The 22,657-nt window shown below is 39.7% G+C and overlaps 1 protein-coding gene across 3 annotated transcripts in view; it reads right to left on the bottom strand.

The window, feature by feature from the left end:
• Mctp2 (multiple C2 and transmembrane domain containing 2) overlaps positions 1–22,657 on the bottom strand; it is a 206,263-nt gene that overhangs the window by 100,427 nt on the left and 83,179 nt on the right. For all 3 annotated transcript variants that reach the window (XM_059272997.1, XM_059273001.1, XM_059273005.1), the window contains exon 13: positions 22,228–22,330. In XM_059272997.1, coding sequence (XP_059128980.1) covers positions 22,228–22,330 — 103 coding nt within the window. The remainder of the gene's footprint in view (positions 1–22,227; positions 22,331–22,657) is intronic.

Genomic DNA, 22,657 nt, shown 5'->3' with positions numbered 1-22,657 from the left:
GCACTGTAAATATGAAAGGCTTTTAAAAGTTGATAATAAACTTTTGAGTCAGAGGAATACTCTGTTCAATATTCTTAAAAACATAACCTGACTGTAACATACTGTAGCACATGAGGACACACAGAAAAAAAATCCCAATTGCATTTTTCCAAACAAGTATTATCTTTATTGTGATTCACCATAAAACTCTTTGATGTAATATGTTACCAACGTTAATCAGAATCAATATGAAGAAATAAAACCATGAGAGAGCTTAAGGAGAAAAGCCATGCATTTAAGATCAAAATCTCAAGTAAAAAGTCATATTGATTCCATTACTGTTTGACCTTCAAACTAGAAAAGGCAGAACATTTGGATATAGATTAGATTTCTGTATCAAATACTATTCTCCACTCCAGATGATGACGAAGACGAAGACGAAGATGAAGATGAAGACGAAGAAGGAAGAAGAAGAAGAAGAAGAAGAAGAAGAAGAAGAAGAAGAAGAAGAAGAAGAAGAGAGGAAAGAAGGAGAAAAAGACTGTGTCCACGGCCCAGCATTGTACAGCAGCTGAGCCCAGCTGAGGCACAAGCTAAATAACCACCAATAAAACATGACAAGGAGAGACACATGGCTTGGCAAGCGGACAATTAGTAATTAGTACACTTTATCTGATGGCATTTCACGTTCTTCATGCAGCTTAGGATCAGGTGTGGGTCCAATGATTTGAGTTACAGACAGCAGAAGTGGTTAAGATTTCCAGGAGTCCTGAAGAGAGAGCAGCTACCAGGAAGCTGAAGGAGCCTAGAACCCCCTCCTTGACCCTTGTCACGACAATTACATCTCTCCAAGGCAGTCAAGTCTTGCACCAGAATCAAACCCAGAACTGAACTTGAGAAACGACATGAAGCCTGGTATACTTAGGGCTTCTCACAGCTACTGTTCCTAAAATATGAGCTATTTCCACACAGACTTCACAGAGGATTCTAAGTTATGGGAAAATTTACACACAAAAAGTATCACAAGAAAAAAAATGCATCTGTAGTTTGTAATGTAAATTGCTATTTCTGTTGCTTATATAAATAGGATAGTTCATTCATCTTAATGAGTTTCTAAACAGTTAAATACCCATTCTGAGAATTACCTTGGATTTTACATTTACACTATCAAATGTATTTTTATACACCATGGGTCTGGATAATTTCAGTGTGATCTTTCTTATTTATGATTTCTTTATACTAAACTTTTAATTAAAAAATTAAAACAGGATTGGCAATGTCTAAGGTAGACCCTAGAGGTAGATAAACTGAGTTCATAATTCTGACTTTGCTTAAGGCTGGCTGGATAACTTCATTTAAATTACCTAGCTGCTCTGTCCTTGTTTCTTAATTCTTAAGATGTAAATCATAATGCTACTTATCTCTGAGGTGAAATACATTAACAACAGTCAGTCACAGTAGGGAGTACATAGGAATTGCTAAATACATGGCATATGTTTAATATTATCTCTGATTGACTTAATTTGTATGCACAGAAATTATGCACGTATACATATGCATAGATATATGTGCTAATATATTGGTATTAGCAGGGTCTCATATAGCCTGGACTAGTGCTCGCCCACTGTGCTATATCCCCCAGCCCCCACAGCTCTTTTTCTTTGACGTTTTGAAATAGGGTCTTCCTAAATTGCTTAGCTTGACAATTGAGTTCATCCTGTAGCCAAAGAAGGGCTTGAATTTTGCCATTCTCCTGCCTCAACCTCCCAAGTAGCTGAGGTTACAGGCCTGTACCACCAACCCTGGTTTAAAGTATGTTCTTTTTAATTAGATCTGATGAATTATGTGTCATAGTTCTTTACATTCACCAGTCTCTAGTCCTTGTGGGCTGTGAGGAGTGTTGATAAATAGCTGTGTGTACCATGCATTCATTTCTCAAGGTACAGCCCCTTGGTATAATTGCTGAGTCATGGGAGGTGGCTAATTATAGGGTTTAAACAAGCTTTGCCAAGTTGGTTTCTTGAAATTCTTAAGTGATTTACATTCCCAGTGAAGAAGGTTCATATGCACTTTTTTGTTTTGTTTTGTTTTGTTTTCGAAAGAGTTTCTCTATGTAACAGCACTAGCTGTCCTGAAACTAGCTCTGTAGACCAGGCTGGCCAGGAACTCACAGAGATCTGCCTGCCTCTACCTCCCAAGCTCTGGGACTGAAGACATGGGACACCACTGCTCAGCCTCATATACATTTTTGAAAACAAATGAGACTACTTTATGAAAGTAGACAGACATACTCAGTTCCCATTTCTGATATTCTGTGTCTGTGTGACTATCTATAACTACTTTATTTGTGTGAGCCCTAGCTGCCTCTTTAAAATGGATACCTAGACTATAAATGTACAAGGTGTATGTATATGACATTCTGAACCACTTTTATCCAAGTCACTATTTCCAACAGTATTTTAAGACACCCCTTTTCTCCATTCGATAATGAAAACTCTTAACCAGATTTGTCAATCCTGCTGCTTAAATTAATCATTTAAACTGCTAAAACAAGGTAACGGAATGTGACCATTTAGTTCACAATTGCTCCATTTTCACAAGTTCACTTATCCTCACAATACACATGTAAGAATTAGCGTCATGTCAGCAATAAAGAGTCAAAGACAGAGAAGTTAAGTAACTTGCAAAACCTCAGCTATGTTACATGAGAAGCCAGTGGTTCAATCCCTGATCTGCCAATTTGTCCTACATTCTTAACTACCAAGACCATAACTAGACAGGCCATCTCTGTGCTATGAGGATTTCTCTTTTGGGTTAACTTTCCTCCAGGTTGACTTACCTTAGACTCAACAATTAAAGAAAATACATGCTGGCCACAAACATTCGTTTATAGGCTATCATTCTGTCTTCATTTGTTTTGTTTTGTTTTTGAATCATTCCATCTTTTTGTCTTTCAATTTAGCATGGTAATTGATGCTGAGGCTACATAGTCTGACATCTGAGGATCTTAGAAATTTTTTTCTCTTACTGCTTCATTTCCATTTGCACATTTAGGACTTCCTTTTAATATTATCAGTTTCTTAACAACTTTTATGGAATTTGTCAATTTGATAAATATATTCAGTGTATTCTGATTATAGTAACCTTGTCCTGCCTTACTTTAATCTCATCCTTTTATCCTCCACCCTCTCACTAAATATCTTCGCCACATATAAAAGTGGTTTGGGTTTGGTTTTGAAACTCACTGAGTTTCATGAACATCAAGTTTGACCACAGGTTTGGAAATATCCATTGAAGCATGGTAGGCTTGCCAGTGGGTATAACCAAACACAATCACAGCCCATCTCAGAATCCATTGGTATCCAATAGTTAAGCATGGAGGGGTAGGAGTACATGGGCCCCTCCCAGATCCCTAATTGACTATTGACACATCTAGTCATCTTATACAGGCCAATGTAGCTGCTGTGAGATCATGGCTACATCGTCTATGTCACATCTAGAAGTCAGTGTTTCACTGTCCTTCTTCCTGTCCTCTGGCTCTCACATTCTTTCTGCTTCCACTTCTGCGATGTCCACTCAGTTTTAATGGAAGTGGCACAATTACCTATTTAGGACTGTATACCCAGAATAAGCCATCACTTATTCTCAGAACCTTGAGCAGCCAGCATCTCTGCACTTACTATATTTCATTGCAAAGAGAAGCTTCTCTTATTATTAAGACCAGAAGTAGTCTTTTCCTATGGGCTTAAATATATTCTGAAGGCGTCTTGATCCCACCAGCTACAGGACTGAGAATTATGAAATGGGCCTTAAGTACAATCAGAACGTAGTTGGTTACCACCAAAACAGTCATGCCACTACTCCAACAGTGAGCACATCTGGCTTGACAGGTTGATATTATAGTCCACTGTAGGTAGAGTTTTCCTGCCTGGCCCACAGTCAGGACAAATCTCTCTCACCTGCCAGTCCCACAGCCGCTCAAACCCAACCAAGTAAACACAGAGACTTATATTGGTTACAAACTGTATGGCCATGGCAGGCTTCCTGCTAACTGTTCTTACAGCTTAAATTAATCCATTTCCATTAATCTATACCTTGCCACATGGCTCGTGGCTTACCGGCATCTTCACATGCTGTTTGTCATCATGGTGGCTGGCAGTGTCTCTCTGACTCAGCCTTCCACTTCCCAGCTTTATTCTCCTCCTTGTCCCGCCTACACTTCCTGTCTAGACAATGGCCAATCAGTGTTTTATTTATTGACTAATTAGCAACACATTTGCCATACAGAACATCCCACAGCAGTCCACAGTACTCACAGCTATGTAACACTACTGGTCCGCAGCAGGCTGCATAAAGCTTTCTAGAACATGAAGGCTCTGGAGCATGGTGACAGCTTTCAGCTCAGTTCCGACTTGATACATCTTGCAAGGGAAGTGTGTGTGGTCTTCAGCAATCAGGTCTGATCAACTAATTCTGATATTAACCAAGAGTAAATAAAAAGAGCTTTCATTCTTTTAAGTGCTCAGTGTTTAATTCATCTTGAAATTATTATTGTGCTTAGTGGAATGTTTTACCCTAACTCCCTAAGCAGCTGATTTTCCCAGAACCACTTACCAAGTCTTTTATCCTTTATACAGTGACTTCATGCTTCGGATTTAATGTTAAATGACCCCTAATTAGTGTTCTGTCAAGTCCTTCACAAAGTTCTAGAATATCTTTACAAAGATCTTAGACATAATATCTTGTTTATTTTATGTTAGGCTTTGGTGTTTTAAATTTTCTAGTTAATATAGCTATTGCCATTGCTTTCTTAATATGTATCTTACTGATCTTTTATAGTCTGTTACTTATTAACTGTTTATGTTTACAGATATTTGAAATTATATGATAACACGTTAAAATGTGATTTCTTATTAAGATGTACATAATGGGGTTTTCCATATAATTGATTGGCTGTAGCTGATATAAAAGCTTTATGTTCTCACTAGTTAATTCATAAACTTCAGCCTGTTGAAGTCCCTAAACAATACTGTAGAGAAGGCCCTATTAATACTTTTCATTTTGAAGGGGAAGGCATAGAAAGAATATTGTGGTACTACAGCCATGGTAGTACCTCATGGTTCTGAGGCTTTGGGCAGACACTGGGACTCATGGTAAGGGAGTATCCTTCAGTTACTGTTACGGTTTAGATATGGAGTGTCCCTACAAAAGGCTCATGATGTAAAGTACTTGTTTCCCAGCTGGTTGAACTACAGTGTGAGATTCTGAATTTCACAATCTAACCGGCAGAAGTAGATAACAGGGAACATCTTTCCTCTGGCTGCTGCCTCCTCCTCCTTTTCCTTCCCATTTGTGTCTTCCGCCCATCCTCCTCTTCCATTCCACAGTGAGACATGGTGAAGAAGCTCCTACCACCACATACACCTACCACCATTCTGTTTTGTTTAAGAGTGCCTGGGGCCAAGAGACTATTGACTGAAACCTTCGAACCAGTAGTCAAAATAACTACTTTTTCCTCTCTTTGTCTATGTCACACATTTTAGTCACAGTAACAAAAAGGTAACTAATATGATTGCTAAATGATTGGACTATTTTGTCCGTAATCAGGAATGGGAGTAGACTTTTTTCAAGTACCCCTTCCACATCTAGTGATACTGCTGTGGAACATTCCACCTTTAATATGTCATTGTTATCAATTACACAGTATGCTTCCTATTGTGTCGAGCCTGTCTGGTACACAAGAAGAACATAATTTTCCATTTTCTTAAATTTTCTGTCTTTCTATGACTTATTAATTCTGATCCCAAGGAAAAATTTAATACATTTTCCAATTTTCATGTTCTTAATGCATTTATATGGCATTAGCATTACTCATCTCCTTAGGACTCAAGAAAAATAACTTCAGTAAACAATTGATATGCTATTTTCTTCACAACAACAGAAGAAAACACATAGAGAAAAGGTTAGAATCATTTGAAAACTTTTCCAAACTTTCCATAACTAATCATTTTCACCAAGTGGCATATTCACTATCTGGTAGCCAAATTCTTCTATTTATACTTTTAAAGATAATTTTCTTTGATCTTTTAGCAATTCATTATTCCAAGTGTGGAACTGTCTTATCCTTACAGTTCCTTTGGAGAGAGTAAACATCTTCATAGCACTCAGGTCATCTCACATCTTCTTCTAGAGCCAGCCCTACTCTTTTGGTCCCTCACCAAGAATTGGTGCTTATATTCACAATTGCATCTTGTTTACTGTTTCCCATTCTCACTACAATTCTTTTTTTTTTTTTAATGCTATAAATGGCGTGTCAATTTCACAAGTATTTTGAAGGGTGTTCTAGTGCCTGGGTTTATCATATCCACAGCACCACTGTTTGCATATACTCTTTCTCATTTTGTGTTTTCTTTCCTTTTGCCTCAGTGCTGGTAGATAACTTGTAAACTTTTCATATGCTAGGCAAGTGTTCTGTCACTGAGCTACACTGCTCAACCTACTTTGAGGGTGGTGTCTTTCTTTATCAATTCCTTTCTAATTTTCTTAGTCTTATTTAATTTTGTTGAGTTTTCTAAATGATATGCAACCTTTAGGTTTAGTTACTTAACCAATCAAGTTAAAATTATACTTTCAGCCCTTATGCATAGGTTTATGTAGTGTTGTTCCAAGTTTTAAGCACCCTCTAACTGCAGTCTGGGAATGTGCATTGACTAATTCAGAGTTTTGTTGTTTTTTTTTTTTTTCTTTTGGAGCCAAGTAGTTTGATAGTTCTTTCTTTCTTTGCTAACATTTAAAAAAGAGATTTTGGTACTCTGACCATAGTGCAATTTCTGCCTTTTTGGACTCTACTGAGGTATTCTGAACCAAACCAATAGTATTTGAATATGTTCACAGGGCATTGAAACACAATGTTTTTCCAGTTTTGTGCAGACATAGACACATATCACATGGATTTTTTTATTGTCTAAAGTCTGAGAATTATACCTTTAATGTATCTAAAAGTTATCTGGTAATCAGCTCTTAGATGAAAAGAAGATTCCAGATGATCCTGCTCAGACTTTTATGCTCAAAAGCAGCATGCAGAGTGCTCACTATGGAGGGACTTACAGGATTGAAGCTTCACGAAGCCATGAAGCATTGTTTTTATTCTGTTTGAGTTTGGAGCTTCCATGTTCATTCTGCTTCGTCGTTCAATGCTGACAATAATGGGACATCAAATTCCCACTAAGCTGTAATCCTAATCCATGATATATTTTTAAGTATTTAACGCTGGATAGATGATATACATTTTTATTCTAATCTTGCAATTTTAAAAATATTTTCTCTCCGAAATAAAACCTGAAGTCTTCCCACACGCAGAGCTGTGTTTTGTATAATCTGAGTGATAATTCATCCAGTTTTGAACTCTTACAGCAATACATTATACATCATCTATCTGACATGTATGTTATTTACATCTATACATTATACATTCCTGCTTTATACCACCATGTTTGAGATGTCTCAAAGCAGGAGCAAGTAAGATTTTACTTTGACTTAATGTATAAGAGATTTACTATTTAATAGAAAAGTTCAATATATTCACGATCTGCCATTCTGTGTGATATGCTCAACCTTGTCCTCACCAGCTTCTTGTTTTAGGAGACTGGGAAATGCCCACCAGGCATTCTCACTTTCTCAGCCTGACTGACCTGACCCAATACCTTCACAGGCCATGATAATGCATATGGTTCATGAAAACCCCAGAGTGTTAACAGTGCCCTCATCCTGGGCAGAGCAGAGCTAATTGACTTTTCACCTCATTTCAATTAACATGTATGCTTGGAGAAGTGGGTAAGAAGAATGGAACATTTGTGCTAAAAGATGACTATTTGAGAAGCTGGAGAAATGAGTTAGTGGTTAAGACCATGCATTGCTCTTTGAGAAGATCCAAGTTTGGCTCCCAGAATTAAGGTGGCCCACAATTATGTTTAGCTCTAGCTCTAGGGAGATTCTACACCTTTGACACCTGGGTACTTGAACTCATGTACACATACTCTGCCCTGATGTGCACACATACATATAAAAATAACCTCTATCACCCTATATTGGGATTTAAGTCTTCTTTATATCCAATAATCTCCCAGGTGATGCATCCTTTTCTCCATTTTATTTACCTTCTAACTCAAGACTGAACATGTTGGTTCATGGAACGAATCTACACTCCAAAGCCAAGTCCTGGCAACATGCCATTTCTAATTTTTATATTGATCATAAACTTGTTCATACAATCTTAATTTTTACTATTATTTACTTTAGTGGCCAAAAATTCCATCTTAATCTTAAAACAAACAAAGAACCATGATTGTCCATGTCTCTTACTTTATGCAGCTCCTTTACAGGGGCTCACACAAAGAATACTTAATTGAAAATGCAAATGGAAATTTGTATGGTACATTATTTTGTACAAGTAATTACAGAAAAATTTGTCCCATAAATCTGTTTGAAAGAAGCTGTTAGGGATACAGCTCCTCACAGCACACATACATGTTCCACCAAAATACTGCAGCTCCATAAGACAGCATGGAGGCCATATTTCTGGTATAGGTTGCTTTGATCTTAAGGGTTGCACTTGCATAAGAAGGTGAGTCAAATTTGTTCCAAAATGCATTTCATTGAGCTATGAGTGGAGTTATTTTAATTTGGGTTTATTAAAAAATAATAAAGGTATACCTTTTATTATTAGAAAGTAATAAAGGAGTCAATACCTAATTAACGAACTTGGGCACCCTGTGTTCAGTGCATAACGTTTGGATTTGTAGTAGCCTCTTGGTGGGTTTTCGATTTTGTGAGTATGTGGTGACCTTCCCTAGCTCTTCTGATTAGTTCTGTTGGAAGTCTGTTTTGTCAAACACAAGGATGGCTGCACCTGATTGCTTCCACACAGATTGAGCAACTAAAGCAATTTGTGTTCTTCTTAAATCGGCCCAGTAGATGATTTTAGAGAGCAACTACATTTGAAGAAGAAAGTCTAGGCTAGAGAAGAGGCTGCCCTGATTTTGAGAGCGCTGAGTCCACTTAAATGGAAGATAGAAATAGCAAATAAACCTCATTATTAGAAGATAGTGTCAATGGCCCCAAATATTTTAAAACTGAAAAGAGCTTACTGTCATCCATTGCGTTACTATGGTACTGCTGAGAGTATTAGAAAGGAAAAAGAAAATGATCCAGTATTAGATGTCCAATTATGATGCATTCTAACAATTATTTGAAATGATCTTGGTTGTATTTGAGTAAAGGATTTTGCATATCTATGTGTGTGTCCGTTTTATTAACTACTATGCTTTTTTATTGAAAATTTTTTTCAAACAATATACTTGGTAATGTTTTCCCCTCCTCCAATTCCTCCTAGATACTCTACACCTTCCCACCCACCTAACTGTGTGTTACTTGTGTTACTTCTCTCTTTTTTTCAAAAAACAAACAACAGGCCAGGTGGTGGTGGCGCATGCCTTTAATCCCAGAACATGGGAGGCAGAGGCAGGTGGATCTCTGTGAGTTCAAGGCCAGCCTGGGCTACAGAGTGAGTTCCAGGAAAGGTGCCAAAGCTACACAGAGAAACCCTGTCTCAAAAAACCAAAACAAACAAACAACACCCCCAAAATAAAAAACACAAAAAGACCATATAAACACACACACACAAAAAAAAATCAAAATAAACAAAAGATCAATAAGACAAAAAAAAGCCAAAAAATTCAAAATGAAATAAAACTACCAAAATATCATTGAGTTGTTTTGTGTTAGCTCACTACTCCTGGGACCAGGGCCTGCCCTAGAGTATGGTTACCACCCAGTGACACTCCATTGGAGAAAACTGATTTCACCTTTGCCAGCAGGTATCAATTGCAAACAGCTTCTTGGTTAGGGGTAGGATCCTCTGCCCACTTCTCCTCCTCAGTGCTGGGCTTGAACTTGTATAGACCTTATGCATGTTGCCACAGTTATGTGAGTTCATATGTGTATCAGTCACATTGTACCTGGAAGACACTTTCTTCTTGGTGTCACCCATTACATCTGGCTCCTACAATCTTTCTGACTCCTCCTTTGCATAGCTCCCTGGACCCCGAGGAGAGGGGTTTGAGGGGTTTGGTGCAAAAAAAATCCCATTCAGGAATGTGTACTCCAAAGTCTCTCACTCTTGGCACATTTTCCAGTTATGTGTCTTTATGTTAATTCTCATCTGCTGCAAAAAGATCTCTGATGTGGGTTGAGTGAGGTATTGATCTATAGGTATAGATATATCTCATTAGGAGTCATTTTATTGCTATATTCCTTTAGCAGAATAATAGTAGGTTTTCCCCTGGGCTCTTAAGGCCCCCAAGACCTAGCTAGACTCAGGTTCTTTGCTACTTGAGCAGTGTTAGTTATGGGTTCCATCTCATGGACTAGATCTTAAATCTAATCAGAAAGTGATTAGTTACTCCTGTAACATTTCTGCCACTATTGCACCAGTATATCTTCCAGGCAGGAAACTGCTGGAGGTCACGGAGTTTTTATTCAGGTGACAGTGATGATTAACTCTCACTTTCAGCGTCTTTCAGAAAATCTTCCAGTACTGTGAACACTAGTCATTAGGGGTGAAGCTTCCAGTAAGGCACCAGCTTGACATCTCCATTTTCAGTGATATAAATAAGTGTTGTCCTCAGCAATAGGACATTACCATCAGGTTGTGGAGAGTAATCAATAGCCTGGTTGTTTGGAGGTTTCCATAGGGTTCCATTGACCAACAACTTAGAAAGATGTAAGCCATTCTTGTCAGTGGAGATTTTACTTGGTGGCAAAAGATGTCTATTTGGAGCATTTTCTCTCCTATTATTAGATTCCTTTCATGTCAGTTAATATTTTAGGAAGCTTCTACAATAGGTTTCCATATGGTTTTTCAAATGACATTTGGTATCAATTGTCCCTCCCCAAATCTCCTCCCTTACCCTTTTCTCCATACCTCCTCTCTATTTAACCCTCCTATTTTAGTTTCTCCTCTGTCTGTCCATATCAATATATCTATTTCTCCATCCTTTGGAGATCCTCTCCTCCCCACAGTCCAAAACTAAGTACCTAACCTCTAAGGTTATTCAGAGTCTAGCACACATGTCGAAAGCTTAAAAGCCAAGATACGCATATAAGTGAATACCCCTTGTCTCACGTGGTTTGGGTTAAATCACCCATGATGATTTTTTTCTAGTTCCATCCATTTACCTGTGAATTTCATCATTCTTAACAGCTGTATAAAATGTTCCATTGTCTAAATATACCACATTTTTCATTATCCATTCATCTTTTGGACATCTAGGCTGTTTCCAATATCTGGCTATTATTATTAATAGAACAGCAATGAACATGATTGAGCAAGTGTCCCTAAAGTATAATGTAGAGACCTTTGGGTATTTGCCCAAGAGTAGTATAACTGGATCTTGAGGTAAATCTATTCCCAGCTTCCTAAGGAACTGTCACATTGATTTCCATAGTGGCTGTACAAGTTTGCACTCCCATCAGCCATGGATGAGTGTTCTACATGCCACCATTCAGTTTGAACAAAACCATTTGTTGGAGGTGCTGTCTTTTTTCAAGTGTGATTTTTGGGGCATCTTTGTAAAAAGTCAGGTATCTATACTGTCTGGACTCATGTCTATATCTCCAGTTTTATTGTGCTTATCAGTATGTTTGTTATGCCAATACCATGCTGTTTTTATTACTATAACTCTATAGTACAACTTGAAATACAGGATAGCAATACTTCCAGCAGTCTTTTTATCATTGAGGATTGTTTGAGATATCCTGTTTGTGTGCATGTGTTTCTATATGAAGTCGAATATCGGTTTTTCAACTTCTGTGAAGAATTGTGCTAAATTTTTGATGGAGATTGTATTGAACCTGTAGATTTCTTTTGGTAGGATGGCTTTTTCACACTATTACTCCTACCCATCCATGAGCATGGGAACATCTATCTTCTGATGTCGTTTTCATTTTATTTTTTCAATGTCTTAAAGTTTATAATTATACAAGTCTTTCCCTTGCTTGGTTAGAGTTATTTTAAGATGTTTTGAGATATATATCAGTTGAGACTTGATTTGTGTCCTAGTATGTGGCTCCATGAGCTTCCAAGAAGGAATTATATTATTTTGTGTTTGAGTGCAATGTTCTGTTGATGTCTGCTAGGTCCATTTGCTTTATGAAATTATTTAACTCTAGCATTTCTCTGTTTAATTTTCTCTGGATAACCTGTCTACCAGTAAAAGTAGGGTATTAAAGTCATCCACCATGAATGCTCAATCTTACCACAAGGACACATGCTCAACTATGTTCATATCAGCATTATTCATAAGAGCAAGAACCTGGAAACAACCTAGATGCCCCTCAATTGAAGAATGGATAAAGAAAATGTGGCATATATACACAATGGAGTACTACTCAGTGGTTAAAAAAAAAAAAACAACAAAACATGATATCATGACATTTTCAGGCAAATGGATGGATCTAGAAAATGCCATCTTGAGTGAGGTAACCCAGACTCAGAAAGACAAACATAGTATATTCTCACTCATAAGTGGATACTAAATGGGAGGGAAGGAATGCCAGACTGCAACCCACAATTCCAGAGAGGCTAGCTAACAGGAAAAGACTCTAGGAGGGACACATGGATGACCCTGTGAAGGAGAAGTGGATGAGATCTACATGAGTGGACCGGGGGGGGGGGGGGTGGTGGCAGAGGGCAAGGAGTCAGGGATGAGAACATAGGGAAATGGGGGGGTCAAGCTGGAACAGGGACAGAGTGGGAGGGCAGGGAGGGAGATACCATGATAGATGAGGACATCATAGGAATAGGAAGAGGCAGGGTGCTGGGGAGGCTCTCAGGAATCCACAAGGTTGACCCCACCTTGGTCTGCTGGCAGTGGTCCAGAGGGTGTCTGGACAAGTCTACTCTGGTAACCAGCCAAGCAAATAACCTAGCTGTCATCATAGAGCCTTTGTCCAGTGACAGATGGAGGCAGATACAGAGATGAATGGCCAGGCACTAGGCTGAGTTCCGGGAATCCAATTGATGAGAGAGAGGAGAGATACTGCAGGCAAGGGACATCAAGATCATGATGGGAGGATGTACAGAGATGACGGACCACACTAGTGGAAACCCATGAACTATGGACTGGTGGCTGTGGAGCCCCCATGGGACTGGACTAGGCCCTCTGGACACGGAAGACAGTTGTTCAGCTCGAACTGTTTGGGGCGCACCCAGGCAGGGGGATCGGGATCTGTCCCTGGTGCATGGGCAGGCTTCTGGGTATCCGGTGCCTGTGGTGTGACACCTTGCATGACCTTGGTGCAGTGGGAAGGGGCTTGGACCTGCCTAGGCTCAGTGAGCTGGGCTCTGCTGACTCCCCATGGGAGACCTCGATTTGGAGGATGTGGGGATGTGGGGTGTCTTGGGAAAGAGGGCTGGTCGGTGGGAGGAGGGAGGAGGGAGGAGGGGGGGTCTGTGGATAGCATGAGGAGTGAGTAGAAAATTTCTTAATAAAGAAAATTTTTAAAAGTCACCCACCATGGTTGTGTGAGGGCCAATGTGAAATTTTAGCTGTAGTAGTGTTTCTTTTATGAACTCGAAGAGCCTACGTTTCATGAATAAATGCTTAGAATTATAACGTCCTCCTGATGTATTTTTTTCTTTTATGAGTATTTAATGTCCTTCCCTAGCTCTTTTGATTAGTTTTGGCTTGAAGTCTATTTTGCCATCTATTAGGATAACTATACCTGCTTTCTTCCTGGACCCATTTGCTCGGAATATCTTTTCCTATCCCTTTAGCCCAGGTGAGATCTATCCTTGATGGTGATGTATGTTTCTTGGATGCAGAAGAAGGATGGATTCTATTTTCTTTTCTTTTTTTTTTTTTTTTTTTTTTTTTTTGGTTTTCTCTGTGTAGCTTTGCGCCTTTTCCTGGAACTCACTTGGTAGCCCAGGCTGGCCTCGAACTCACAGAGATCCGCCTGGCTCTGCCTCCTGAGTGCTGGGATTAAAGGCGTGCGCCACTACCGCCCCGCGCTCTATTTTCTAATGTTAGTCTTTGTCTTTTTATTGAGACCATTAATAGAGAGTTTTCAATGAGCTATTTTTATTGATTCCAATTATTTTATTGTTACATTGTGGGTTTTTTCCAACTCTTTTGATTTGCTGTCATGGGCTTATTTATTCCTTGTGTCTTCTTGGATATAGTTAATCTATTGAGACTCAAGTTTTCCTACTAGGGCCTTCTGTGGAGCTGGATTGGTAGATAGAAATTGCTTAAATTTGGTTTTAATAGGACATTTTTTTCACTTTTTTCCCTCCATCTGAATGTGATTGATGGTTTTTCTGGGTACCACAGTCTGGGCTGGCATCTGTGGTCTCTCAGTTTGTAGAACATCTGTCCAGGCACTTCTGGATTTCAGGGTTTCGCTATTCTAGTGTGCTGCCTTTATATGTTACTTGGTCTTTCTACCCTGTATCATTTATTATCCTTTATAAGTTCTGTACTTTTAATGCTTTGATTATCGAGTTTCATGAGTAATTTCGCTTCTGGTTCTGTATATTTGGTGTTCTGTGTTGTTCTTTGTACCATCATAGGCATCTCCTTTATATTGAGAAATTTTCTTCTATGATTTGTTAAAAATATCTTCTATGCCTTTGACCTGGGTTTCATCTTCTTCCCCTATCCCTGTTTTTCATAGGTTGGGTATATATTGCACAATGGACCAGAGCTCCTGGATGTATTGTGTCTAGATATTTCTTTTTTAGTTTAATATTTCTTTTGACTGAAATTCTTTCTTCTGGGTCTTATAATGTGTTAGTAAGGCTTACCTCTGAGGTTTTTGTCTGACATCCTAAGTTTTTCATTTCCAGTTTATTTCCATTTGAGTTTTCTTTAGTGATTTTATTTCTACTTTCATGTCTTCAAACGATTTCGTTATTTCATTTAACTATTTCTATTTTCGTGGTCACCAATAGGGCATTTATTCATATCCTTTTTTAAATTTTTCAACATATTCATCATTTCTGTTTTTAAAGTCTTGCCTCGTGCTTCAGCTAAATTGCATTTCTCAGGGCCTATTCCAGTAGGGCTGCTGGCTTCTGGAGGAGGCATATTGTCTCAGGTGTTCACGATTGTGTTTTTGCACTGGTATCTAACTATCTGGATTTTTGATGTTTGAGATATATCTTGGTGTGGCTATCTGGTCTTGTCTTTGTTGGGTAGGTGTTCCATTCTTGGATGCTATGCGTACTCTGGATCCGAGACTACTAGGGTGTCTGTGGGATCCTTGGTAGAAGGTGCTTTTGTAGGTCAACAAGTGGCACAAAGGAATGCAGATGGGCTAGGAGGAAAGGCTGAGAGGAGCTGCAGGAAAGAGCTATGAGGACCAGGGTCCTCACCAACAGGCAGAGTCCCCAGAGAGTATAGGTAAGATAGGAGGAGGGCTTCCTGCAGGCTGGCTGCTACAGGATCAAGAGTAAGTCTGCAGAGATTGGGGTGGGAAACAGGAAGGATAGTTAAAATCCCCTACCTGGGTCCCAGCGAGTGGCCACTGGCAGTAGGTCAGGGGTGTCTCTGGTGAAAAGTATTTCTGTTGGATCAGCAGCTGAAACAAAGGGATGGAGACGGCCTAGAAAGGAGGCCCTGTGACTTTTGTGTTTTGTTTTTAATTGAAGAGAAATTAAGCATGTGCAAGGATGGCTCATTGACCTTGGATTTTTTATTCAGATATATATTGAATATATACATATGCCTTGAACAATTCACTAGCATCAATGAATATTGTAATCTTAATGTATGAAGTTTTAATTTTGTTTGACGTTATGTATATGAGTAATTTGCCTGTATTGTGTCTAAGCATCACAGGTAAACCTGGTGCTCACAGAGGCCAGAAGAAAATATCAGATTCCTCGGGACTGGGGTTACAGGTGGTTGTGAACCACTCTGTGGGTGCTGAGGATTGAACTGGGGCTCTTGGAAAGGAGAGTGCTCTGAACCATTGACCTACCTCACCAGCCTCAATGTTTCAATTTTTAAATGACCCACTTGCCAGGTAGTACTTTTACCCTAATTGAAAAGCTATACTGAACAAGGGAGGGGTGGAAAGGAGGAAAGAGAATGGTTATGTTGAAATTATATTTTAATTTCAAAAAAGAAAACACAAAGGCAAAAATTAAAAAAAAAAGCTATAGTTGAGTTAGTCTGGCTTTTTATTCAACAGTCTTTTTTTTTTTTTTTTTTTTTTTTTTTTTTTTTTTTTCGTTTTTCAAGACAGGGTTTCTCTGTGTAGCTTTGCACCTTTCCTGGAACTCGCTTTGTAGACCAGGCTGGCCTCTCGAACTCACAGAGATCCGCCTGCCTCTGCCTCCTGAGTGCTGGTATTAAAGGCATGCGCCACCACCGCCCAGCATATTGAACAATGTGGTGGTATTGTGTTCCCCAAAATATTGTGCACCCTAATAAACTTATCTGGGGTCAGAAAACAGAACAGCCACAATATTAAACACAGATGTTAGGCAGTGGTAGCACACGCCTTTAATCCTAGCATTCCAGAGGCAGAGATTCACCTGGATCTCTGTGAGTTTAAAGCCACACTGGAAAGAGCCAGGCATGGTGACTCACACCTTTAATCCCAGGAAGTGAGCCTTTAATCCCAGGAAGTGATGGCAGAAAGCAGAATGGTATATAAAGCATGAAAACCAGGAACTAGAGCTGGTTAAGCTTTTGGACTTCTAGCAGCAGTTCAACTGAGATTCATTCTGGATGAGGACTCAGCGACTTCCAGTCTGAGGAAATAAGATCAGCTGAGGAACTGGTGAGGTGAGGTGGCTGTGGCTTGTTCTGCTTCTCTTATCTTCCAGCATTCAACCCAATACCCAGCTCCAGGTTTTTTTTTTTTTTTTAATTAATAAGACCCTTTAGGATTCATGCTACACAACAGTCTTAAATGCACCTTAGCAACAGGCTTAAGTACATTAATAGTGAGTGAAATGAGAAGTTAAGGTACATTCTCTACCTTGGACTTGGGTATTTTAAGTGCACTGTGCCTTCCTTACCTCACTGTGCTGAGCAGTTTTATGTCAACTTGACACAAGCTGGAGTCATTTGGGAAAAGGGAATCTTAGTTGATAAAATGCTCCCCACCAGACTGGCTTCTGGGCAAGCCAGCAGTGGGTTTTCTTAATTAGTGACTGATGTGGGCTGGTCCAGCTCAAGGTGGGTGGTGCCGTCTCTGGGATGGTGGTCATGGGTGCTATAAGAAAACAGGCTGAGCAAGCCATGAGGAACAAGCCAGTGAGACAGACTACTCCAGCTCCTAACTCCAGCTTCCTGCCCTGTTTGAATTCCTTCCCTGACTTCCTTCAGTGACGGGCTGGGATGTGGAACCGTAAACTGAAATAAACCCTTTTCTCCCCAAGTTACTTTTGCTCATGGTGTTTTATCATCATACGATTACCATCCTTAAGTACAACACCACCAAATGGTGAGTGTAACTTTAATTTGTGCCTTAGGTAAAGAGAAGATAACTGCACAAAATTATCCCCGTTCAATTACGAATATGTTGTTGGTTGAAAATTGTTTTAAAATATAAATTTTGATATTTTCATCATATGGAGCATTGAACCTAGGACCTCCTCCATGCTGGGCAAGTGTTCCACCACTGAGTTCTATCCCCAGTCCTCCTTTTATACTGAGTCAAGATCTCCATACATTGCCTAGACTGGCAATGACTCACTATGCATCCTGGGCAGGCCTTGAACTTGTGATTCCCCTGCCTCAGCCTAAGTCTCTGCAATTATGGACCTGTGCTACCAGACCAAGCTAAAATAATGCATCACTGAATAAAGTTTTAATTCTCTTGTAAAGTTACTAGTAAGTACCACAGATTCCCCTTTCTTAATTCTTTCACATAACTGAAAAAATAAAAGCAGGAATCAACCCTTTTCCTAAGAAATATAAAAAAATAAATCTCAAGCATTTTCTCTGATGCTTAATTCTTGGATATTCAACAAATCTTCTGGAATATCCTCACACTGTGGTCCTAGTGGAGTACTCTAAAGTCACTGCTTCTATTCCAAATCCATCCTGGATCCCTGCTAACAGACAGATCCAATGCCCTTCTACCCTCCCCACTCTGATCCCAAGACCAAGGCACCCAGGCCCTCCTTGTATCTGCAATGTAACCATTCTCCTGCACCTCTCAGCTTTGTCCCCTGCTTTAGAGGACTTTCCCATCCATCCACAGTCATGCTCACTACTCCTTCCTGAGTGAGTTCAAATCTCTGTTTCCTAATGTTGTCTCAAATTGTAATCCATCAAAGCATCTTGTTCCTTTCCTGTGGCATTTGTGACTTTTCATTTTCTGTTCCAACTGTACAGATATGTCCCAAGAATTCCTACACTTCTCCTACCATGTCTCTCTGGCCAGCCCTAACTGTACATATCACAGTCGTGCAAACACATCCCTAGCCTTCCTTATGGTTTGATGCTCGATGGGTGTGCACCATGTCTGTCTAAGAAACTCGGCGAGTCAGACTCCAACATGAGGCTGTCTACATTAAAAACTTGCTTACTAACCAGCTACAGTACAGGGTCACTTCTGTGTTCCTGTTTCCTAATTTGTAAATTTCCAAAATTAAATGTGAAAGACTAAGTCATTAGAAAATTAATGATTTAGAATATTAACCACACTGAACTTGTCAGGTATGTATCCCTCAAGAGATATAAACTAAAGACGGAAAAAAAAAAGTACACCTAAATGGTCATATCTTTAAACAACAAACCCTCCCAAGTACAGTTCAGTATTATTTGATAACAGAACAGTAAATTAAATAATTATTGGATTATAATTTTCAGTCATAATGAGAGTCACGACATTTAGAAATCACATTTATAATCTACATTCTATTAGGAAATAAATTAATTTGAAAAGGTCAATTTGTTGCAGGTGGACCACCTGATGTCAAGAAGACACAGGTCTACTCTAGGATTTGGTCATTTTCCCAATCTATCAGTCAGAGAATTAAAATTAATCTCAATCAAATCAGTGGCATGGACGGCAGCAGCAGAGGCTGCACCCAGTGCCACGCCGGCGTCCCCAAGGCAACTAAGAGGATTACAGCCTTGGCCTGGCTGCTCTGCAAGGCAGAGCCTGCTAAACTGGGGCTTTCTCTTGGTTGTACCACATGCTACTTGTACTTAAAACAAATAAATAATGTGTCCTGCGAGCTTTATGCCAACTTGTTACAAGCTAGATTCATTTGAGAAGAGGAATGTCAACTGAGAAAATGCTCCAACCAGATTCTTGATTAATGATTGATGACTGAAGTGGGAGGAGCCAGCTCACTGTAGACAATGCCATCCCAGGGCTGGTGGTCCTGGATGCTACAAGAAAGCAGCCTGGGGAAGCCATGAGGAGGAAACCAGTAAGCTACACTCCTCTGGTGGCTTCTACTCCAGTTCCACCTCCAGGTTTCTACCTTGAGTTTCTGTCTCCATTTTCCTTAGCAATGAAACAAATGCTCAACTGTGAGCTGAAATAAACACCAACAGCCCCCGGCCCAGTTGCTTTGGGCCATGGTGTTTCATAACAGCAACAGAAACTCTAACTAGTAAGCAACATAAACCTGTAGTTCCCCAGCCCTCACTGAGGAAAAGTTCAAATCCATCACAGGCCTTGGTGCGTGGCTGTCAGGGTACCACAAGGCTTGCACTACCCTACCCTTGTGTCCTTTTCTGTTTTATAGACCACTGTGCTCTGATCCCTGCATTCCATCTACACTGGCCTCCCAGCCATTTCTGGACGTTGACAGGCAAAGTCCTTCCTGTGAGTGAACCTGTGCACACACATGATCGATCCCCTGCCTGGAAATTTCCCCAATACTTACATTGCTTGTTCTGTCACCCCTTGAGTTCCCACTTGAGTGTCTCCTTTCCTGTGCACCCCTCCCCTTGTAGTCCTGGATACCTGATGTCCACTTCCCTACACTCTTGGTGCCCCAGTGGTGGGTCTTTATCATGTAACACTGGATATTGACTTTATTTTCATTATCTTTCTGTATTCTCATCTCATATGAAACATGATATAAGCTGCAAGGGAAGAGGGAGCTCCCTGGGGTCAGCATTAGGGCACTGTTAGCTAAAATTGCCTGCCACACAGTGAAATTTCATCAGCATTTGTTAAACAAAAGAATGAACAATAGGCCGTGGGATAGCTTGTTCCAGTACTGCAAAACTCAACTGTGGAGTTTGGCTTGTGTTTAAAGCAGGTATTGAGTAAGGTATGTCTTTGCCATAATTTTCTAGGTGGGAGGGATATTTTGAAAAAAGAATCCATTAGTTTAGTCGAGTTGTTGTCTCCATAAGGGAGTCCACCACCCTTCAGTATCTTTGCCAATGTCTAGGGACATCTTTAGTTTTTACAACAGCAGAGGAAAACAGTGCTACTGTCACAGAGAGAAGACAGGAACCTGCTGGGCACTCCAAAATGTACAGGAAAGTTCCATCTAACATACACACGTTCTAACTTCAAACATCAACAGCCTTAGGATTGGGTAGTCCTGATGCAGCTGGACATCCTGTCTTAGATCTGCTGAGCAGGGAGGGAAGGAGAGACAAAGTCAAGGAGGAATTGAGGGACTGAAGTAAGAAAGCAAAGCCAGTAGCTGATACCACAGAAAAACAAGCAAATGTACGAAAGTTTGGAAGTTTTACGAACAAAGAAAAAAGATCAAGGGTTTCTAAACTATCAAATTGTAGTCACATGTCAATGAGTAAAATACATTGAAGATTAATCTATTAAAAAGTGTAAAGGGGAGGAAGAGGGAGAAAGAAAGAGAGAGAAGGAAGAGAGGAGAGAGAGGGAGAAGGAGAGAGGGGGGAGAGGGAAGGAGAGAGAGAGGAGAGAGAGAGAGAGAGAGAGAGAGAGAGAGAGAGAGAGAGAGAGAGAGAGAGAGAGAGAGAGAGAGAGAGAAAGAGAGAGGACACCACTCTGCTCACATACATATATACTAAATTGTAAAGGATGGATGTTTTGGTTTTGTATCATCTCTCTTTAGACTTCTTTTAAAGTGTGTCCCATATTCCTGCTCCATGTATTCTTCTAGGAATATCTGACAAAGCTGTAATAAAAAAGGTGGGGAATCCCAAACTGCCATCTCCTCTCTAGCAGCACTGCCGCCTGCCACGGAGAGCTCAGAGCATTTGGCAGGGGCCGGCTGCAGCAGCCAGCAGCTGCTGCATGCATTTTCTTGGAGGAGCATCAGGGATATGAGAACTTGGGGAGAAATTAACCAAGCGATCAAAAGCAGATGAAAAGATATTAAGAGGTACAGTATTCCCCTCCCTGTAAACATTATGGGAGCAAGATGAAGCTTGTGGTTAGAACACAGAGTGAACAGCTCACAAAAATGTACAAATAGCTTTGGGGGAAAAAAAGTGTGAGGGAAGAAATCAACTCTCATATTTTGGTGAACCCATAATGAGTATACAACCAATTTTATGAATGGATGGAAAACTGAAATGCTTGCCTCTAACAAGTTCATTTGATACATATTAATGTCCCATCAAAAGGGAAAAGGTGGATATTAAATAATAAATAAATAAAAAGACAATTATTGGCCACCTTTTCCCCTTCACTCTCGTAAACGCATTCTGGGATGCTTTCTCTACTGCATTTTGTATGGTTTATTATTATTATGTTTTTCTTCTTTGTTGACCTTAACCAGATGATTGAAACCCTCTTGATTTTCCAAGGCATATCTTTACTTTCTTCCACAAACTACTTAAAGTCTGAAAGCAGACACAACAGACAGAACTTTGGGGAAAGGGGTCTTTAAGAGAACTGAGAACAAAGGTGCAGTCACCACAATTAATCTTTAATGAAATAGACAGGGAGGAACTCAAAAGAAATCAATGCATAGTCCTCATTAGTCTGTGGAAAATCTGATCAGAGAGGAGGATCCCTTGAAATCAGACAGGAGTGCCATCCTGAGACGGGATGAAGTCTGAGAGCGGGATTGAAAGATTGGCCACAATGTCTGATTGATTAAATAAATATTAGACTGACACAGAAAAGGCTATGTCTCTTTGTACCTAAAATATGAAGAATTAATACTACTTTCCACTGTAGCTCCAAGACTGACAAAGATAAAATTACTCTAGACCATAGAAACTCCGACTTACAAATTGTTGATTAATGGAGAGGACTTACAGACAGCAAGGGGATGGCGACTTTTCCAAGAAAATCCGGAGCTTTATCTCCATCCTCATCAAACACTGTCACTTCCAAAACGTCATGGATATCTTTAATAGGGCTGAAAGAGGAAATATCAGGTATTATACACAAAAACACGTGAGTGACGTCCGCTCCATGAAGATCTGAAAACACTTGCACTAATTAAGTCTGTGTGTCCTCAGAGTATAAAACTACCATTTAATTAAACTCCAAAAATTATATCAAACTGACTGTATTCCCAAACCTTCCATCATGGAAGATTCAGATGTGCACATGATGGGAGAAGCCAGCTTTCTTCCTGTGGCGTTTTCCACACATGTGTGCACTCAAGGGTGGTACTATTAAAGAAACAGAATAAAAAAAGAAAGAAAGAAAGAGAAAGAGAGAAGAAGCAGAAGAAAAAATG

Source organism: Peromyscus eremicus, chromosome 1 (genome assembly GCF_949786415.1).
Source record: "Peromyscus eremicus chromosome 1, PerEre_H2_v1, whole genome shotgun sequence".
NCBI classification, from domain to species: Eukaryota; Metazoa; Chordata; class Mammalia; order Rodentia; family Cricetidae; genus Peromyscus; species Peromyscus eremicus.
The sequence above is the reverse complement of the archived record's forward strand: the minus strand, read 5'-3'. Positions and strand labels throughout refer to the sequence as shown.